Raw genomic sequence first — 16,052 nt, 5'->3', positions numbered from 1 at the left:
GCTCCAGCCATCCCAACCTGAAACTTTAACCATGTATACAGTAGGGGGAGAAGCATACGCAAAGCAGGCTCCCCACTGCCAGGTGCTCCAAGCCAGAGAGCTCAGGATGATACATACCCCATCTTCTTCCTCAATGATATCTTTCCCGATAGAGGCCAGTGTTGTCCATTTGCAGTTATTGGTTGCCCGAACAGCACACCGTTTGTGGGCTTTGAACTTACACACTACAGAAGAAAACAATAACAAGAAGAAGAATTCATTCTAATGCAAAAGGGATAATGCAGCAATACAAGCAAATGGCTCCCTGAGCAGCAAAATGCAGTTACAGTATCTGGCTCTGAAAGACAGCACATCCACTGCCTTTGTTAGCAAAGCTAAAACAATCAGATCCAAAGCCACCAAATCAATTAGTTAAGCAGGCTGCCTTTTGATTGTACAGGTATCAGTTACCACCTTGTATGCCAGCCATATGTACACTAATATGCTTCAGCTTTCCCACAGGCATTACTGGTGTTGATTTGTCCCTGCCAGAATGAGCTGTGAGAAGCCAAGCATGTCTGCTGTGCCAAAGCCGAGAAAGAAAGAATAGCCATCTGAAGTTCAAATGCTTAAATGCATTTGTTCCTGGGAGAAATACTTTTATCTGATGCTTCAAAAATATATATGTCCATACTTCGCGTTTGTAGGGTTTTATTAGTATATAGCAATAATTTGGGATTATGAAAGTAAGTGCCACACCAGATTCTAACCAGCATTAACACTGTATTTTCTCACAAGCCACATGCACCCCTCCCAAATAAAACATACACCTTGTTTTTGGGAAGGCAAAATGAAGGGAAAAAAGATGCTTTCTGGAGTTATGACTGCACAGAGCAGGGATAGAATCTAATTTTCAGCTCACTCTCCCTCCCTTTCCTATTTAAACACAAGCTGAAACCCTAGCTGCTGCTGAAGACTGGTCTCCATGAGTGGGTTTATGATTCTGAAAAGAGGTGCGAAGCAGTGAAATAGAAGAGAGAACAGAAGTGGCTAAAAGAGCAAAATTGTCAGAAGGAAGTGGAACATCAAGATAATTAAAAAGGAGAGATGACCATGAATACCTGTGAAGAACCATGAGCCTGTAAGTCAACTGACTCCCTCAGCTGCCCAAATAGAAATGCTGCTGCAAGCAGGAATCAAAGCAGATCTTCCGTCTATTGAAGGCAGAAGATCAAATTCCCTTCTTAAGATGAGTACCCCAATTTTGGGGGGCTCATTTTTGGGGAAAAGGTGTGTGTGGTAAGTAAATATAGTACTATGTCCTTTCCAGCATCTTTGGATGGATAACTATATAGGTACATGCTTCTGTTTTCCTTGTGCATCCCCAAATCCCCCATGACACCATCAGGAACTTGAAAGCAAAAGAAAAGTAAGATCAAGCCTGTAAAAAAAGTTCTGCTCTGACCTTCTGTAACTTTCCTATGCCCATTTGGTGCCATTTTTCCTCTGCACCCTTCTATAAACTGTACATAAGAGTATGGTTATTTAAAATGATCTTTGGAACATGCCAGTAAGTCACCCTGGTGACATGCCAAGTGCAAGACAATGAAGTGCTTTTACCTTCACAAGAGAGTCCATGTGATGTAACCCCTGATAATGCTTCTCGGCACACATTGCAGTATGTTGGCCGAGCGTGTGAGCAGGCGTACCAGTTATGCATCCCTGAGAAATGGTCCATGCTGTACTGGGTTGACTGTTGGAAAAAACATTACAGAAACACGGAAGGTGGAAGTTTAGTTTTTCTAAAAGAGAGGCTTGAACATATCAGATACAAAAAGCAGAAATGGAACATCTTTCACAGAGGAGGGGGCAGCAAATTAATCTATCCAAAGGGTTGGACTAAATGACCCTTCTGGCCTGTTGTATACACACTAAATAGGCTGCACGCAGAGTACAAGGAGTAAGGTTGCTAAAAGTACAACAGGTGGATATTCTGGATGATGCTGAATATCAGGCAGGTGAGATTCAAGTCAGATGATGATTCAGAGACATTATACCAGCGAAGGGACCAAGAGTGCAAGGTTCTCAACTCCAAGGGAATGCGCAGAGTGACTAGGGCTATCAAGAAAAGAGTCACTTGAAAGAGGTTGTTGTATACAAACAGCATTTCAGAGATTTTTTAGGTAAAGCCTAAACTACTGCTCACTGCAGTCAATCAAAGCCCTTGTATTAACTTCCAAGCGGAGATGGATCAAATTTGTAAAGTAAAATGTAAGTATGGGCCAGGCTGCACAGAGAACTGAGGGTGAATAAAAGAAGTTATTTTATTACCTCAAAATGTTCCCTGTTCTGCACAGTCTTCAGTGCTGCAATCCAATCTTCCATCTCTTTTCTGTTATCAGCACAGAGGATGAGCTTCCGACATGGAGTGATAATCTGCAAGAAGAGAGAAAGAATGCTCGAGTTGCAGAAAACTGAGTAAGGAACAAGTTTTTCCATGGAGAAGTAATAACTTTTATTACAGGAAATTAAAGAGAACTGTCTGTAGAGAACTGCCTCAAATCAGCTGCATAACTGAGCAAAGGCTGTTTACATTATTAAACGGTATTTTCAGAATTTTGAAAGCCAACCTTACATTTTCAGTAGAGTTTAGGTAGGTAAAGAGCTCAATAATTAGATTTTGAAAAAAAAAAGCACTGGATAGTCATCCAAAGAACCCACAATAGAAAAGTCAATTGTTGAACAGTAGTGGGAAAGTCACAAGTTTGACTACGGTGTGTTTTTTTTTTAAACAATTTTTTCCCCAATTTTTCACATTAATAACAAATCAATTTCTATCCTTATTTTGTCTTCATATGAACATGCCCAGTTTTGCTCACTAACACTCCCAGGAAAAACATGTGGTTAACTGAAGTTAAGGCTATAAAGATCTATTATTTAGGATAGGAGTGTCAGATTCACTCTGTGCCCTGGGCTTGATCCAGCCTACAGGGCTCCTTGCAGGTCAGATATGGGCCTGGTAGCAGTGGGGCAAGTGGTGGAAGTGGCAAGGCCAGTGGTGGAAGTGGCAAGGCCAAGGTAAATGGCAAGCCAAGCAGTCACAGGGTGAGCAGAGCTGATGACACAGCCCTTTCTTGTCCCTCTGCCACCAACAGCCATGCCCAACACGCCCTGTAGCCCTGGATTCTGTGGCAGGCCTCACCTCCAAATTCCCTGGCCTGCCAGAAACAGCTCTGCAGGCTTGAATTCAGTCCATGGATTGAATGTTTGATGCCTCTGACTTAAAAGATGGAAGACCACATCAAAGCAAGAAGATAATGCCACTCAACAGCAATGCACATTTTGTCACTGCCAATGAAGTTAAATAAGTCAAAACTGCCTCACTTCTACTGACATCCTGGTCCCTAAGCCTCCACTTCATATGGTTTCTTGCTTAGTCTCTCTTATCATGCTCTTTTGCAATGGGAATGTGAACTTTTTAAACTCTGCAATGCTTAACGTGTATGCAGAAACTGCTTTAAAAACCACTGAAAATGGCCCTCCCAAACTAATCAAAGACAACAGTCCTTGCCAAAACTAACAGATTTAAACAAGTAAATCCATCTGGGAGTCATGACAAGTCAGAATAAATAAATAACAAGAAAGTATTACAGACATGAGATCACCTTATTCTACATTTGACCCTCCTGTCTCATGAAGGCCTGATCTCATTTGTCATTACCCAATGATTGTGTGTGTGCTTCGGCACTGCAGAATTATTTCCCGCCACATGGAGCTTTCTTTGCACAGTGCAATTCTCAGCTGCAGAGAGAAAACCCCGGTGCAAAGGACTTCCTGCCGCTCACATGTAAATTTGTTCCCCATTATTGGCTGTTTCTAAATTATTCCCACATGGCAGCTAGTGATTGGTTTGCTAGCCGTATAAGAGGCTTGAGCAGTTTCCACCAAAGTCGGAGATCTCCGGGGAGGACCTCATTTAGGAGGACTCCGCATCCATCTTGTGGAGAACTCTGGGCCACGTGGTAGAGCCTAGCAAACTCTGCGCGTGTCTCGGAGCCGACCGATGGTTTGAACACCCATCAAGAGTTTCTCCCTGTCACCGGACGATCCTTGACGTACCCCTGCCCTGCGCGCTCGTTGAGAGTCACAGCTCGGACTCTCGTATCAGTTCAGAGAGCTCTCATCATGTTTGTTTTGCGGAGCCTAGCAAACTCCGCTCGTGTGTCTTCGGTGGAGCCTAGCAAACTCCACTTGTGTTTGTCTGTAACTGCAACTCAAGCAAGTTTTCCTGCCTGCACCGCGACCACCTACGGTGTAAGTAAAATAATTTTTAATCAACCTCCACGCGTCAGTGCCCAATTCTAGTTTGCCGTGCCAACTTTCCCCAGCCCACGTGCCCGGGCTGCTGGCCACAGCCCCTCAGCCCCGACATCATTCACCTCAATTTTTTCTGAAAACATCTATCCTTAACTTAGATCCCCTGACAGTACGGCTTAAATTGATGAGTTTACCTTCTGGTTTAAGAAAAAAAAAAAAGCCTCGCCTCTACAACATTTATGTCCTGGGACAGCTTTCACATGTGGATTTTCCCAAAATAAAAAACCACACTTTTTATAGCATTGAAGAACATTCTATGGCAAAAAGTTCCACTTAACCAAAGAGAAACAAGAAAGACTTGATTGTAGCCCATGGGCTGGCAACATTTTTGGGCAGAATGCCAAAAATACTAGCAGCCCTGACTTGTAAGATCTTGATGTGCCAGGGGTGGATGGAGGGAGAGCTGCAAGGGGCCTGATGCTTGTTCTGGCAGTGCAGCCCCAGCACATTCTCTGCCATCTAGCCTGAGGCATGTGTGTCTCTGCTGTAGCATATCAACGTTGCTTCTTCAGTCAATCAGAAGAAGTCCCTAGCAAGAAAATGATGACTTCTATTCTCGTTTGCATATGTCTCTGTGCTTGTGGTCAACCACCAATTTCATCTTTTTTCCCAGACCTGGATCTTGCAAATGCCTAAATGTTGAGATAACTATTAACCTACAAAGTCCTGTTGATATCAACTGGATTATTTAGCTGAATAAAGTGAAAGAAGTGCTTAAGTATTTGCCAGAACACAATCCTGCCTCAAATGGGATTCTGATATTAAAGCACTGTAATACAAGGAGATTTTTAGTATTTTATATTACAATGTCCAAATTAACAATGTCCCAATAAGTTAAATTTACTCTAAGAGGTTCCAAGACCCATGCTAATAGAAGTCTATCTGCTCATTTGTTTCTTCTTATTCTATAACCCCACAAAAAATACCTATTACTTCATTTTTCATGAAAATATGGCACCCCTATGGCAGAACTTTTCTTCTGACCAAAGTGAAACAAGACTGAATGACTGTAGCCTATCAATACTGCTATCAATACTGCTCCTTCAGTCAATTAGAAAGGATCAGTAGAAAGAAAAACACATCCCTCTGAAACAATAAAATGAAATGGACCAGGATTGTATTGGTTACCCAAGGCCCAGGCTTCTCCTGCCTATGTATGTCCAGGCACTTCAAGAGTGATTCCACATCAAATGAAAATCTCTGTCTAACCAACAGTAATGGGAATATAGATCTCTAAGTATCTATGATACAAGGTAGAAAACAGGGGTGGAATAATGTAGCACTCTCTCCCACTTGGCTCATAAACCAGATTTAAGAATTAAAAACAAATGCAACAATCAACCTATCACTTTCCCACAGCTAAATTCAACTGGAACATCAAATTTCCTATTTATTTCCTGCCATATTTTGTCACAACAGAAAATCAAATGCTGAAAAATGCATATGTGACTGTAGACAAAATAGTATTAATTTGGGAAAAGTTTTTCCTTTTTCATTTAATCAGTTTTCAAACTATACCCCTCCTCCATAAAGCACTGCTTCTGGCCAGCAGTCCCCAAATTTGGCCCAGTCAAAGGATGGCATCAAAACAAAGAACAAACACTAGGTCCACAATTAATATTCACAATATATCTTTAAAAGAAGAGGTAGCCACTCAGTCGCTTTGCAGCTGCAAGATTTGGGGGGGGTAGGTCTCCTATTTTCTGCTTATTCTATAAGAACCTAGGACACATTTGGACACTGTAACAAAAATAACTGTTATAAAAAAACAGATGGTAAAATATTGACTCTCTCCATATAGAAAACTTGCAGCCTTATTCACAGGACCATCCCTTCAAAATGAACAAAAATTCAGAACATAACTGGTTCTGCACTTTTGATTAAAAGTTATACAGGATCAAATGTTAAGTCCTCTTAAAAGACCCAGAATCTAAAATATTGAGCCAGGACACAGAAATGTTGAAGCTCCTTTGGCAAGAGTCCAATTCCAGGGCTGCAAAATTTGTACATCTCCAAAGAACTGGTCTAATGAAGTGAAGAATAAGGTTTGAAGCCAGGTGATATAATCATTTTAAAGTCTCAAAATCCAATATCAAAAAGATTTCCATTCCACCATAGCACCACAAGTTCATGTGCCAGGAAACAAACATGGATCAAAAGATATTTGCACACTTGAAACCCCTAGACAAGAAATCACAGACCTGAAACTACGAGTTTGACCCACAATAGATGCCCAGAAATAAGGAGATAATACAACTCTTTGTAAATTATATTATGAGTTTTGGACAAGACCATTCCCAATGCACCAGTTCTAGAAAAACATTCATAATGATATTCCCTGACATCACAAGAGATAAGAATTGAGATAATGTGTCTAATATGCTCCCCTGCAAATGAAAAATCTCCAAAATGCTTCTTGGAAAAAGAGTATGGAGACACGGTGCTGATATAACTACCAACTGTGTAATAGTCAATATCTGTAATTCAAACTTTTACAGGGATAATTAAGAACCCAGAAATACAACAGTAGGAGGCATCCCAATCAGAACAGACCCACAGTTCAGAACAGGTTAAGTGCCAGACACCTCACATGGCGTATACCACCTCTAGGCACATAATTAGCCTTACATTGCCTGGGCTGCAGAGAATCATACTGAGTAAGCCACTAAATAAACTGTTGCAGAGATGAGGAGAGTAAACGGTAAACCTGTTCAGAGCAAGGAACACTGAGCTTAATGAAAATGTACTTCCCTCAGGGAGTAGTGAGAGAAGAGAACAGGAGAGTGTGTGAGAAAGAGAAAGATGCAAACAGCCAAGTAGTGGAAGCTTCCCCCCCGATCCTCCCCACTTCTGTACAAGTACATTTCAGTTTGAAGTGTCTACCTGAAAGACCCAAATAACTGCTGGGAGGCTAAAACCCTCTTGCCTTTCCAGTTACTAGGGAAAGAAAACAAAATTTGCTGCCTCCAAGTGCTCCACCAGTCTGCTAACTTGCTTCTGGAAGTGGCTAGCTCCTAATATCCCAAGAGATGATACTAACCCTCCCCATCAAAGCCACACAACTTCCTGATCATAGAGTCATACACATTCACTCCTGGACAGGGTAACGATCAACTGACATGAAGGCCTGAAATCTGGTTATTCTTCTCTTGGCTGACATGGCCATGAATAGGAATGGTCTGGTTATTTTTTAAGTTCTGGGTAAAACTTCTGACTAACATCCTGGAACGGCATATTCCACAGGATGGCGACGCATTAGGTGAAATACTGTTTCCTTTTATTTGTTCTAAATTTACCGAGCAGTAATGTCATCTAATGACCTCTTGTTCTCATATAATGGGAGAGAATAAAAACAAGGGGCTGATTAGTTTTGAGTTAGGAAGGGGGTTTCTTTCCCTGGAGAATTACAATCAAAAGACAGAACAAAAATAAATCATGATATTATAAATAACTCATACAGTTTGTCTGGTTTTGGGGCTGGCAAAACTCTGAGGATTCATACCCTGACATGGCTTAGAGGTTTATCTCGAGGTGAACAACTGTATACATTTAAACTGCTTCATCTTTCTAAAAAGGGAATTCCAGCTATTAAACCGCTGCTTTTTGGATCCCAAGGGTTCTGAAGCTTCCTAACCTTTGAATATTAAGTTGGGTCCTTATAATGGAAATAAAGGCTTATGTTTGTCTCCCTTTAGCTAAATATTAGTCCATAATGGGGCTGTTGAGGAATAAAACAACTGGCTGATGGTAGCATAACACCCAACTTAATCAGCAGTGGCAAGAAAGAACCCACTCTCTCCATCCATCCTGAAAGGTCATCAAAATAGATGCGAGACAGGAGCGGTGTAAGGATATTTGAAAAGAGAAACTTATCTAAAGTGGGAACAAATTTGATTTATACCCAAAAAGAAACTCCTCAATCTAAAAAAAACCCCTGAAACATTATCTCTTGTAGACCAGCTGCCATTGTCATATCATGCCAGGACTTTGCATTGCAGATACTTATCTACCCTTTAGACAGCCAAGGCATCTTGATCCCATCACAGAAAACTTGCACTTCAAAACATTCTTCTCTAAATTATTTCCAGAATGTCTTTGAAGACAGAGGATGACATTACCCTAGCACTTCCCAAGCACACAGCATCATCTCCTCTATCCTTTCATCATGAAGTCTGACCTCTGACCAAGTTGAAAATCTCCATTCTGGCTGATGGTATCAGTTCTGGAAAAAGATTAGTTACGAGTCAATGTACTGTTCTGTCCCGAGTCATCACCAGTTTAACTGACATTTAGAATCAGGCCAGCTGGCAAACAATGGAGCCAAGCAAGAAAAATCTCTAATTTTACATTCTAAAAATGGACTGGATGTCCCTAGATGACGTTCCCTGGTAAACAGCTGTGAATAATTGGTCAGAAAGACAGTCAATTAAAAAAATCTCATGCCTCCAGTCTGGAAGAAGAAATCCTACATTTCACCTTCTATATTTTCTTCCAAACAACCTCCCCTTCCTCCACTCAACAGCACCAGACTAAGGCCAAATCTTCAACTGCTCACCTTGCTTGTATCAGTGGAGACCTTACTCATTGACTTCTTCCTGCCATGTTTCAAGGGTACCCAGAAACTTCTCAGAGATTGACTGGCAATTTGGACAAACATGCAGTGAGAATGTGCTTTATCAGAATGGATCTGGTGAGCTCAGTGACCACAAAAGACAGAAAAACAAGTTAAAAAGTCTCTAATCCAATCACAAAGCTGTCCTGAGAAAGGCACAGGCAGAGAGAGCAACTCAAAATTGTTCAGCTAAATATAGCTTCCCTGGGGCAGTATACAAGTGGGCCATGAGTGGGTGTATGAGAGGACCTGATGATGTTGGCTGCTTCCTTTTACTCACATCCTGTTTGTAAAACACACAGCCCTACTTAGAAATTTGTCACCCTTTATTCCCCCTAGAGATCATCACCTGATATGTTCAAAACAGCTGGGAGTTCAATGTGGACAGGGACAGTAACATTCCTTATGTCACATGGGACTGAGGAGCTACAGTGAGAAGAAATATAAAAGATGCAGGGAGGGGCAGAAGCTTTACTAGCACAGCTAGAAATCCCAGTTTAATTACGTATGGGAGAGTCCAGCCCAGGCACAGGACCTAACAGTGGCTTTTGTACAGTGGATAAAAATCAGTCACATAACCTAAAAATTCAGAAGGGATATGGTAGGGTGGTAATATTTCTGGGCTAGCAACTTACCCTCCCCTTCATTCGAGCTCCTTGCATGGCTATAGTTGTAAAGTGAACAAATACAAATACAAAGCAGCGAGGCTGTGTTTACCAGCAAGACCCACAAATCAGCAGGGCCAGCATATTCTAAGCATCTTGTTGCAAAAACTCATACAGCCCAGGACTGTTGGGATGGACTACAGAGTTTCACAGTGCTCATAGTGTATGATAGATTTTCAGCTTGACATGTTGCCAAACCTGTGTCCCAACTGCAGCTAAAGTGACAGCCATTCCCTCAGGGAACAAATGGATTTAAAGAGCTGGCAAAAGACATGGGGGCAGAGAGGAAAATAAAAGAGGGAGCTTTAGAATCGGATTAGCAATTTATGCTTCAGTTTATGAGTGCATCATTAATGGTCATTAATTAAATGCATTTGGAGCCATAGATACTGCTAATGGTAAAGTCTGGAATAACAAGCTGGCATGATTTAAACAGGTCTCCATCTTTTGGAAAGCAAGGGAGGAACTGTTATTGGATTGCTAAAGTTTGAGGACTGTAACTTGGCTTCCTCTACAGGCTTCTGTTAGTACGCTTTTGACCATTAACCCTTAATGCAGCTCTGATAATGGACACATACCCTGATGGTCCCATACTGAGCTGCCACAGAGATTAAATAAAACTTTAGGAAACTATTACTGTTTCAGAGTGTTCACAAATAGGAGCCACAGCAAAATTTCGCCATTTCTCTCCCCTTCAACACCAGGAATCCACTCTGAAACCCCCCCACTCAGAAAGAGTTATTTTTTTATAGTGAAAACAGCTTTCCTTGACAATATGATAATCTCCCACGTATGGAAATGACCCTTCATTTCTGTTAACTATAAGGCCAGTTACTGGCTCCTCACACACACAACTCCAAATCTGATTTTTCTCTAGAAATGAGGTTTCTGTTTGCACAGATCACAGGCACCTAAACTTTACACTGCAGCACAGTGACCCTGGACTTCTACATGGCTCTTACATTTCATGCCTTAACCTATAGAACCCAGGAGAGACCAGGGCCATAGAAGGAGAAACATAACAGTGCTGCATGTCTTGGGACCGTATTTACATTTTTTAGGTTTGTTTCTCTTATGATATATACCAGATCTGTTAGGCATTCATGCAGTAACAGCAACAACTTCCTGAGCACTGCCTTTGGTAACTCTTGTTGGCACATCATGCTCCAAACAAAGCCCAACTTTTGTTTATTCATAATTTGCTGTGTCCCCATTTCTGCCTTCCCTATGCTGCAGTGGGAAAGCCAATAAGACATAGCATTCTGTGGGGAAAAGCCCATCACATACCAGGGTCACATTCCATCATGCTTGTGGATGTTCTGTTCCTAACCAAGAGGCATTCCTGTTCTTGGCAGTCAGCAAAAGGAGTGCACACAAAGGTAGATTCCCCAAGTTACTCTTTCTTTCCCGTGCGTTCTGACCAGATGAAGTCCACACAGGAAAGAAGTTCCTGAACAGAACTATACAATTCTGGAATAAAGGTGCAATGGAAATGTTAAAAGACATTTCAGAGAACACCTCCAAGTTATTCAAACAGAAGCAAACATATCAGGAATGAGGGGCAGGTCAATGCTCCCCAGTGTCACAGCTGCCAGTTTGGTGGTATAAGACACATCAAGGTTAGCAGCTAATAAATTGTAGAATTGAGCAATGCAAGACCCTGTCTACGGTAGGAAAATGACCTGTTGCTGACAACTTATTATTGTTAATAGCTCCCTACAGCTCACTTGCTTTAGCAACACCGGAAACGGGTTAGCTGCTATAGCACAAACAAAAAAGTAAACTGTTCTCAACAGCACGGCAAACTTAACACTGTGCTGAGGATAGCTTTGTCCTGCTACAAAAACAATGTAAGCATTTGTAACAATTGCAGGGGTGGAAAACTCAGCAGGTCCTTTTCCTCATTGTAGATATGGCCTTTAGAGCAAGGATCGGCAGTAGGGGAAGAAGGCCCTTGTCCCCTCAAAACAATCCTTGTTCAACACCTGTCCTGTTTCTGAAATTACTTCTGGCTTCCCTCACAGCAGCCCTGCCTTCTCCTCCCCTTCAGGCAGAGGCTGTGAGAGGCTAGCATTTACATGCTCAGGAAAGGCAGGTAGACTGCACTAAGGTTACCAGAAAGCAAACAAACCTTCAAAAAAAAGGTGTCAGCACTCAGGCACAAGGGCAGGAACAGGCACTAAATTCCCTTTCTGTAAACTTCCCTCTACAGGGACAAAATCTCTTTACAAACATCAAGCTTTCTCTTTCCAAGTCCCCATCTCACCAGTTTCCCCCAGTTCAAGTCCGATAATCACGCTTTACCTGCCTGAAAAGCACTTAGCACATTTTTAGGTGCTCCCATAATCCCCAAATCTCTCCCAGCAGTGCAGCAGGGACAAACAGCTCCCTCAATTCTGTTAGGAGCAAACCCCAACAGACCTTTCTTAAATGGCTAGTTTTGGGACTTGTGTTTGCCCTCTATGAACAGACTAACAACCAGTTCCAGCAATAGAACAGATTAAAGTCCTGGAATCCCACACAGGAAAGGATTTTTAAAAGACTATTTTTACTGGCCAGGAGCAACTCAGAAGGGTCTGTTTACCAAGGGCTGTTCTGCAGCAGAAAAATGTTACTGAGGTTTGGTGTGTGAATGACTAAGGCAGCATGTTAGTCTGTAACTGGAATGGTAGTGAAAGGAACTGGGGACTGACCTGCATTGAATGGAATGGTAAAGACCAGTGACACTAGTTTGCTAAAATGGCAAGTCACTCCAGATGGTAGCCTTATTTTTAGTTGCTTACAAGTTTTGACAGACAGGAAACTCTGAAAGGCCACCTGTGTTAGCAGAGAGATTAAACATGTTAACACAATCACATGCAAATTTTTTATTCTGCACACATGAGTGTGGGAAAGGCAACAATCCCTGTGGGAGCCTGGTACTTAAAGAGAACGGCGATCTTGTCCAGTTAATAGAAGAGATCTTAAAGGGGATGGGGAGGAAATCTTTCCCTCCATTCATTAGACTCTGTTCTAATCCCCACTTTCTCATTCTCCAGTGTCTCCTTGATGCATAGCCTATGACTATTTGCATACAGAAATATGGGGCTGGGGTAAAGGTCTAGTCCAGTAAGTTTTGACACTCCCTGATACAAGTGACCTTCCACACAACTGGAATAGGAAAACTCTTCCCCACCCCATGCTCTTTGCTCACAGTACTCTGCCAGCTTATTCCCTGGAGCCTGCTGTCTGAGAGGTTGTCTGTGTTGGGGAATTCGGGGATGCCCACAGAAATGAGCCAGGTTAGTCCTTTAAGCATATTATCCAGGGTTCTGTATAGATCAGACAGTCTGGGGAGCCTGTGGAAGTGGAAGGCAACATTAAATTCTTTTTAGCTTCCTCCAGACACTTCATGTCAGTCCCTGGGCCCAGGGACTGAGTCTGACTTCCTGCAAAGAACCTGAAAACAAAAGTTCTTATATATTTCTTCTCCTGAGAAAAAGAGGTCACATGTTTTTCCTCAGAGTTTATATTTCATATCAGCAAAGTAACCTCTAATTCTGGTTCTTTTTGCTGTGGCAATGCCTTACAGAAACATAGCTACTGAACCAAAATACAGCCAGATGACATATAGCCTGATAGCCAGCTGGAATAATTCTGCATCTCAACTCATTCAGTCCTAAACGCTTCAGATATAATATATGCTTTCCAGTGACAGGTTACAGGGCATTCTGGGGGTTGCCTTCACTGATAACATACATACATCCATATAGTTTTTACTTCAGGATATCCAACACATGACCTAGCCTAAGGTAAAAAGCAGTGAAAGCACAACGCTTTAGTTTTTACCAGAAAGTAAACTCACTGAAGTACCCTGTCGTGCCCCAACCAGGGCTAACCTTAGCAAATTGACCTCTTGGCAAAATGAATGTGCCATGTCCTCACTGCCTTTTTAGGATAGTTCACACATGTTCACTACCCCGAGTTAAAAGAAAAAACCCCAAAAGCATGTGCTTGGTTTTTATTTTGTTTTTGGTTTTTTTTTTATAGAGAAGAAAATCCTAAGAAAATATCACTCTCAGGGGAACACACTCAAATCCATACAATTCCATGAGACAAGTGCAGTCGTCTTACTTGCCTGATTAAGTTAGGGTAAAAAAGTAAAATGAAGCTACCTAGCAGAAACCAGAGTCATCAAACATGTATCCAGAGAGGGGGGTAGCTGGGGAATGACAATAACCACATTTTCCCATTTGGTCTGTCCCTCAAGAGAGAAAACATTCACACTCACAAAAGCAATTCCACATACCTCTCCCCTAAGCCTTCAGCTCCTACCTCTCCTTTTAGTCTTTCCCAAAGAGATAAGATATCCACAGAAGTAAAACATGACCATAACCTGGCTTCCCTTGCTCCCCACTGACCCAGGTTCAAATGTATCAGCAGTGCAGAACTAGTTGTTAACCTATGTATACAAACCTTCCAATGGCTGTGCAGGCAACAACTCCCGCTCCCCACGTCCATTCAGTTCTACAGAAAATGTACTACACACCAAGCACAGAAGAACAGCACATTATTCCAATTAAACTAGAGTGCCTGAAGCATGCACTTACTCCAATCAATCTGAATTCTTGGTAGGCTGTTATACAGGACTAAGTGCTGCCTTTTTCAATGCCCAGTCCAGCAAACTCAGATCACTTGTCTTGTCTTAACGCTGCAAACCTGCATTCAATCCTCCTCTAAACCAAAGAGACTGGACCAGTCTCATCCCTCTCAGAACAAACAAGACAGATTGCTTGACAGGAGATTAATAGGATTATTCTCTGCAGCCAATCTCCCTGAGCTCCGTTCCACTCTCCACAAACTAATTAGCCGTCTGCTTGAGGAGGAGCTGGGACAGATTTGCTTCTGCTGGCAGTGAACCCAGGAGGCAGGCGCTGACTGTAATAACATGCTGCTTCCTGTCTGTGGCAGAGCAGAGAGGTACTTCCCAACTGAGAAGGGTTTATGGACTCCAGGATTTTAAGCTCCACCTCTTCAACCAAGCTGACTTTCACTGCTGAGGGGGGGCCAGCAGCATGGATATAGGCAGCTCTATGGTTTTTCTGTGTGTGCGCGCATTAGTTCCAAGCAGCTTTAACAGCAGCATCAGCACACAGGAATCATACAGCAGACATCTGTGAACTTCTGCCTGTGGAATCTCAAGGGTCTGAATCAGCTGAGATGGGAAGCTGATGTTGAAATGTGTGTAAAAAGTCACTTGAAGCAGGGTAAAAGTCCAGACACATTCCAGACAAAACTGTCTGCTGGAAACAACTGGAAAACCAATTCCAGAGCTGATGGCTGGAAGCAACACAAAAAACAAGTTCTGTGCTAGGAAAGAACCAATGGTTCACCTAGTCCATGCCAGGCTTGGGGCAGCGGTATCTTGCTCTTCTGGAAATACATGCTACATTATTAATTTCAGGCTTGGCTTTTCTCTCAGAATCACTGATGTTATCTGCTCTGTAATGGGATATACAGACTGCACACTTGCCAGGAAGGGGTCACTCAGCTGCTGTGGACTAGTAGCTCTGCCCCATTATACCTACAATACTTAGAGGGAAGGCTCAGCTTCAAGAGAGCTGGCCAGAAAGTAGAGCAGACTCTCAAGGAGGCAGCAGCCCAGCAGTAGGGAAAGCATGAATGTCTGTTCAGCAAGTGTGAACTTGCTGTGACAATAAGATTTACAAACCTTGAATCTCAGGTGCAAGAAACGACAGAGACAAAGAGAGCTAAAGAGACAACAGACTACAATAGCTGGTGGAGCCCCCAAAATCAGATGTGGAGTCAAGAAACATGTCAACCAGGTAGATGGCAACCTTAATGTTAATGGTAATATGGAGCAGTAGCCAAAAGAGAAGAGACCATACTAAATATGAGTTAGTTTTATGTGCCCCCAAAAGGGGGGCACATAAAAAGTGGAAACAGGGAGAGATTACCAAAGAGGAGTATACCTCCTCTGCTCGCACTTGTAGGGAGGCAGTTAGACGGGCCAAAGCTACCATGGAGCTGAGGATGGCATCCCAAGTAAAGGATAACAAAAATTTGTTTTTTAGATATATAGGGAGTAAAAGGAAGCCCCAGGGAGGAATAGGACCCCTACTAAATGGGCAGAAGCAATTGGTGACAGACAGGGGAGACAAAGCTGAACTTCTCGATGAGTTCTTTGCCTCAGTGTTCCTAAGCGAGGGGCAAGACAAGTCTCTCACTGGGATTGTAGAGGCAGCAGCAAGGCGCCAGACTACCATGCGTAGACCTTGAGATGGTGCAGAGTCACTTGGAAGAACTGGATGCCTTTAAGTCGGCAGGCCCGGATGAGCTCCATCCGAGGGTACTGAAGGCACTGGCCGATGTCACTGCACAGCCACTGGCGGGAATATTTGAACGCTTGTGGCGCACGG

At 42.6% G+C, this 16,052-nt stretch overlaps 1 protein-coding gene across 6 annotated transcripts in view; it reads right to left on the bottom strand.

Annotated features, from left to right (window-relative positions):
• The window catches only part of DGKD (diacylglycerol kinase delta), an 81,567-nt gene that overhangs the window by 38,496 nt on the left and 27,019 nt on the right, over positions 1–16,052 (bottom strand). For 5 of the 6 annotated variants that reach the window (XR_009463431.1, XM_059730882.1, XM_014598979.3 and 2 more), the window contains exons 4-6: positions 2,311–2,415; positions 1,600–1,732; positions 118–224 (exon numbers count right to left, since the gene is read on the bottom strand). Coding sequence is in view for 5 of the 6 variants with exons in the window: in XM_059730882.1 (XP_059586865.1) it covers positions 118–224; positions 1,600–1,732; positions 2,311–2,415 (345 nt within the window). In the remaining variant the exon portion in view is untranslated. Of the gene's footprint in view, positions 1–117; positions 225–1,599; positions 1,733–2,310; positions 2,416–14,222; positions 14,555–16,052 lie in introns of those variants that run through there. The other variant, XM_014598983.3, reaches the window with a different exon arrangement.

Source organism: Alligator mississippiensis, chromosome 7 (assembly GCF_030867095.1).
Source record: "Alligator mississippiensis isolate rAllMis1 chromosome 7, rAllMis1, whole genome shotgun sequence".
Taxonomy (NCBI): domain Eukaryota; kingdom Metazoa; phylum Chordata; order Crocodylia; family Alligatoridae; genus Alligator; species Alligator mississippiensis.
This window is presented reverse-complemented; position numbering and strand designations above follow the sequence as displayed.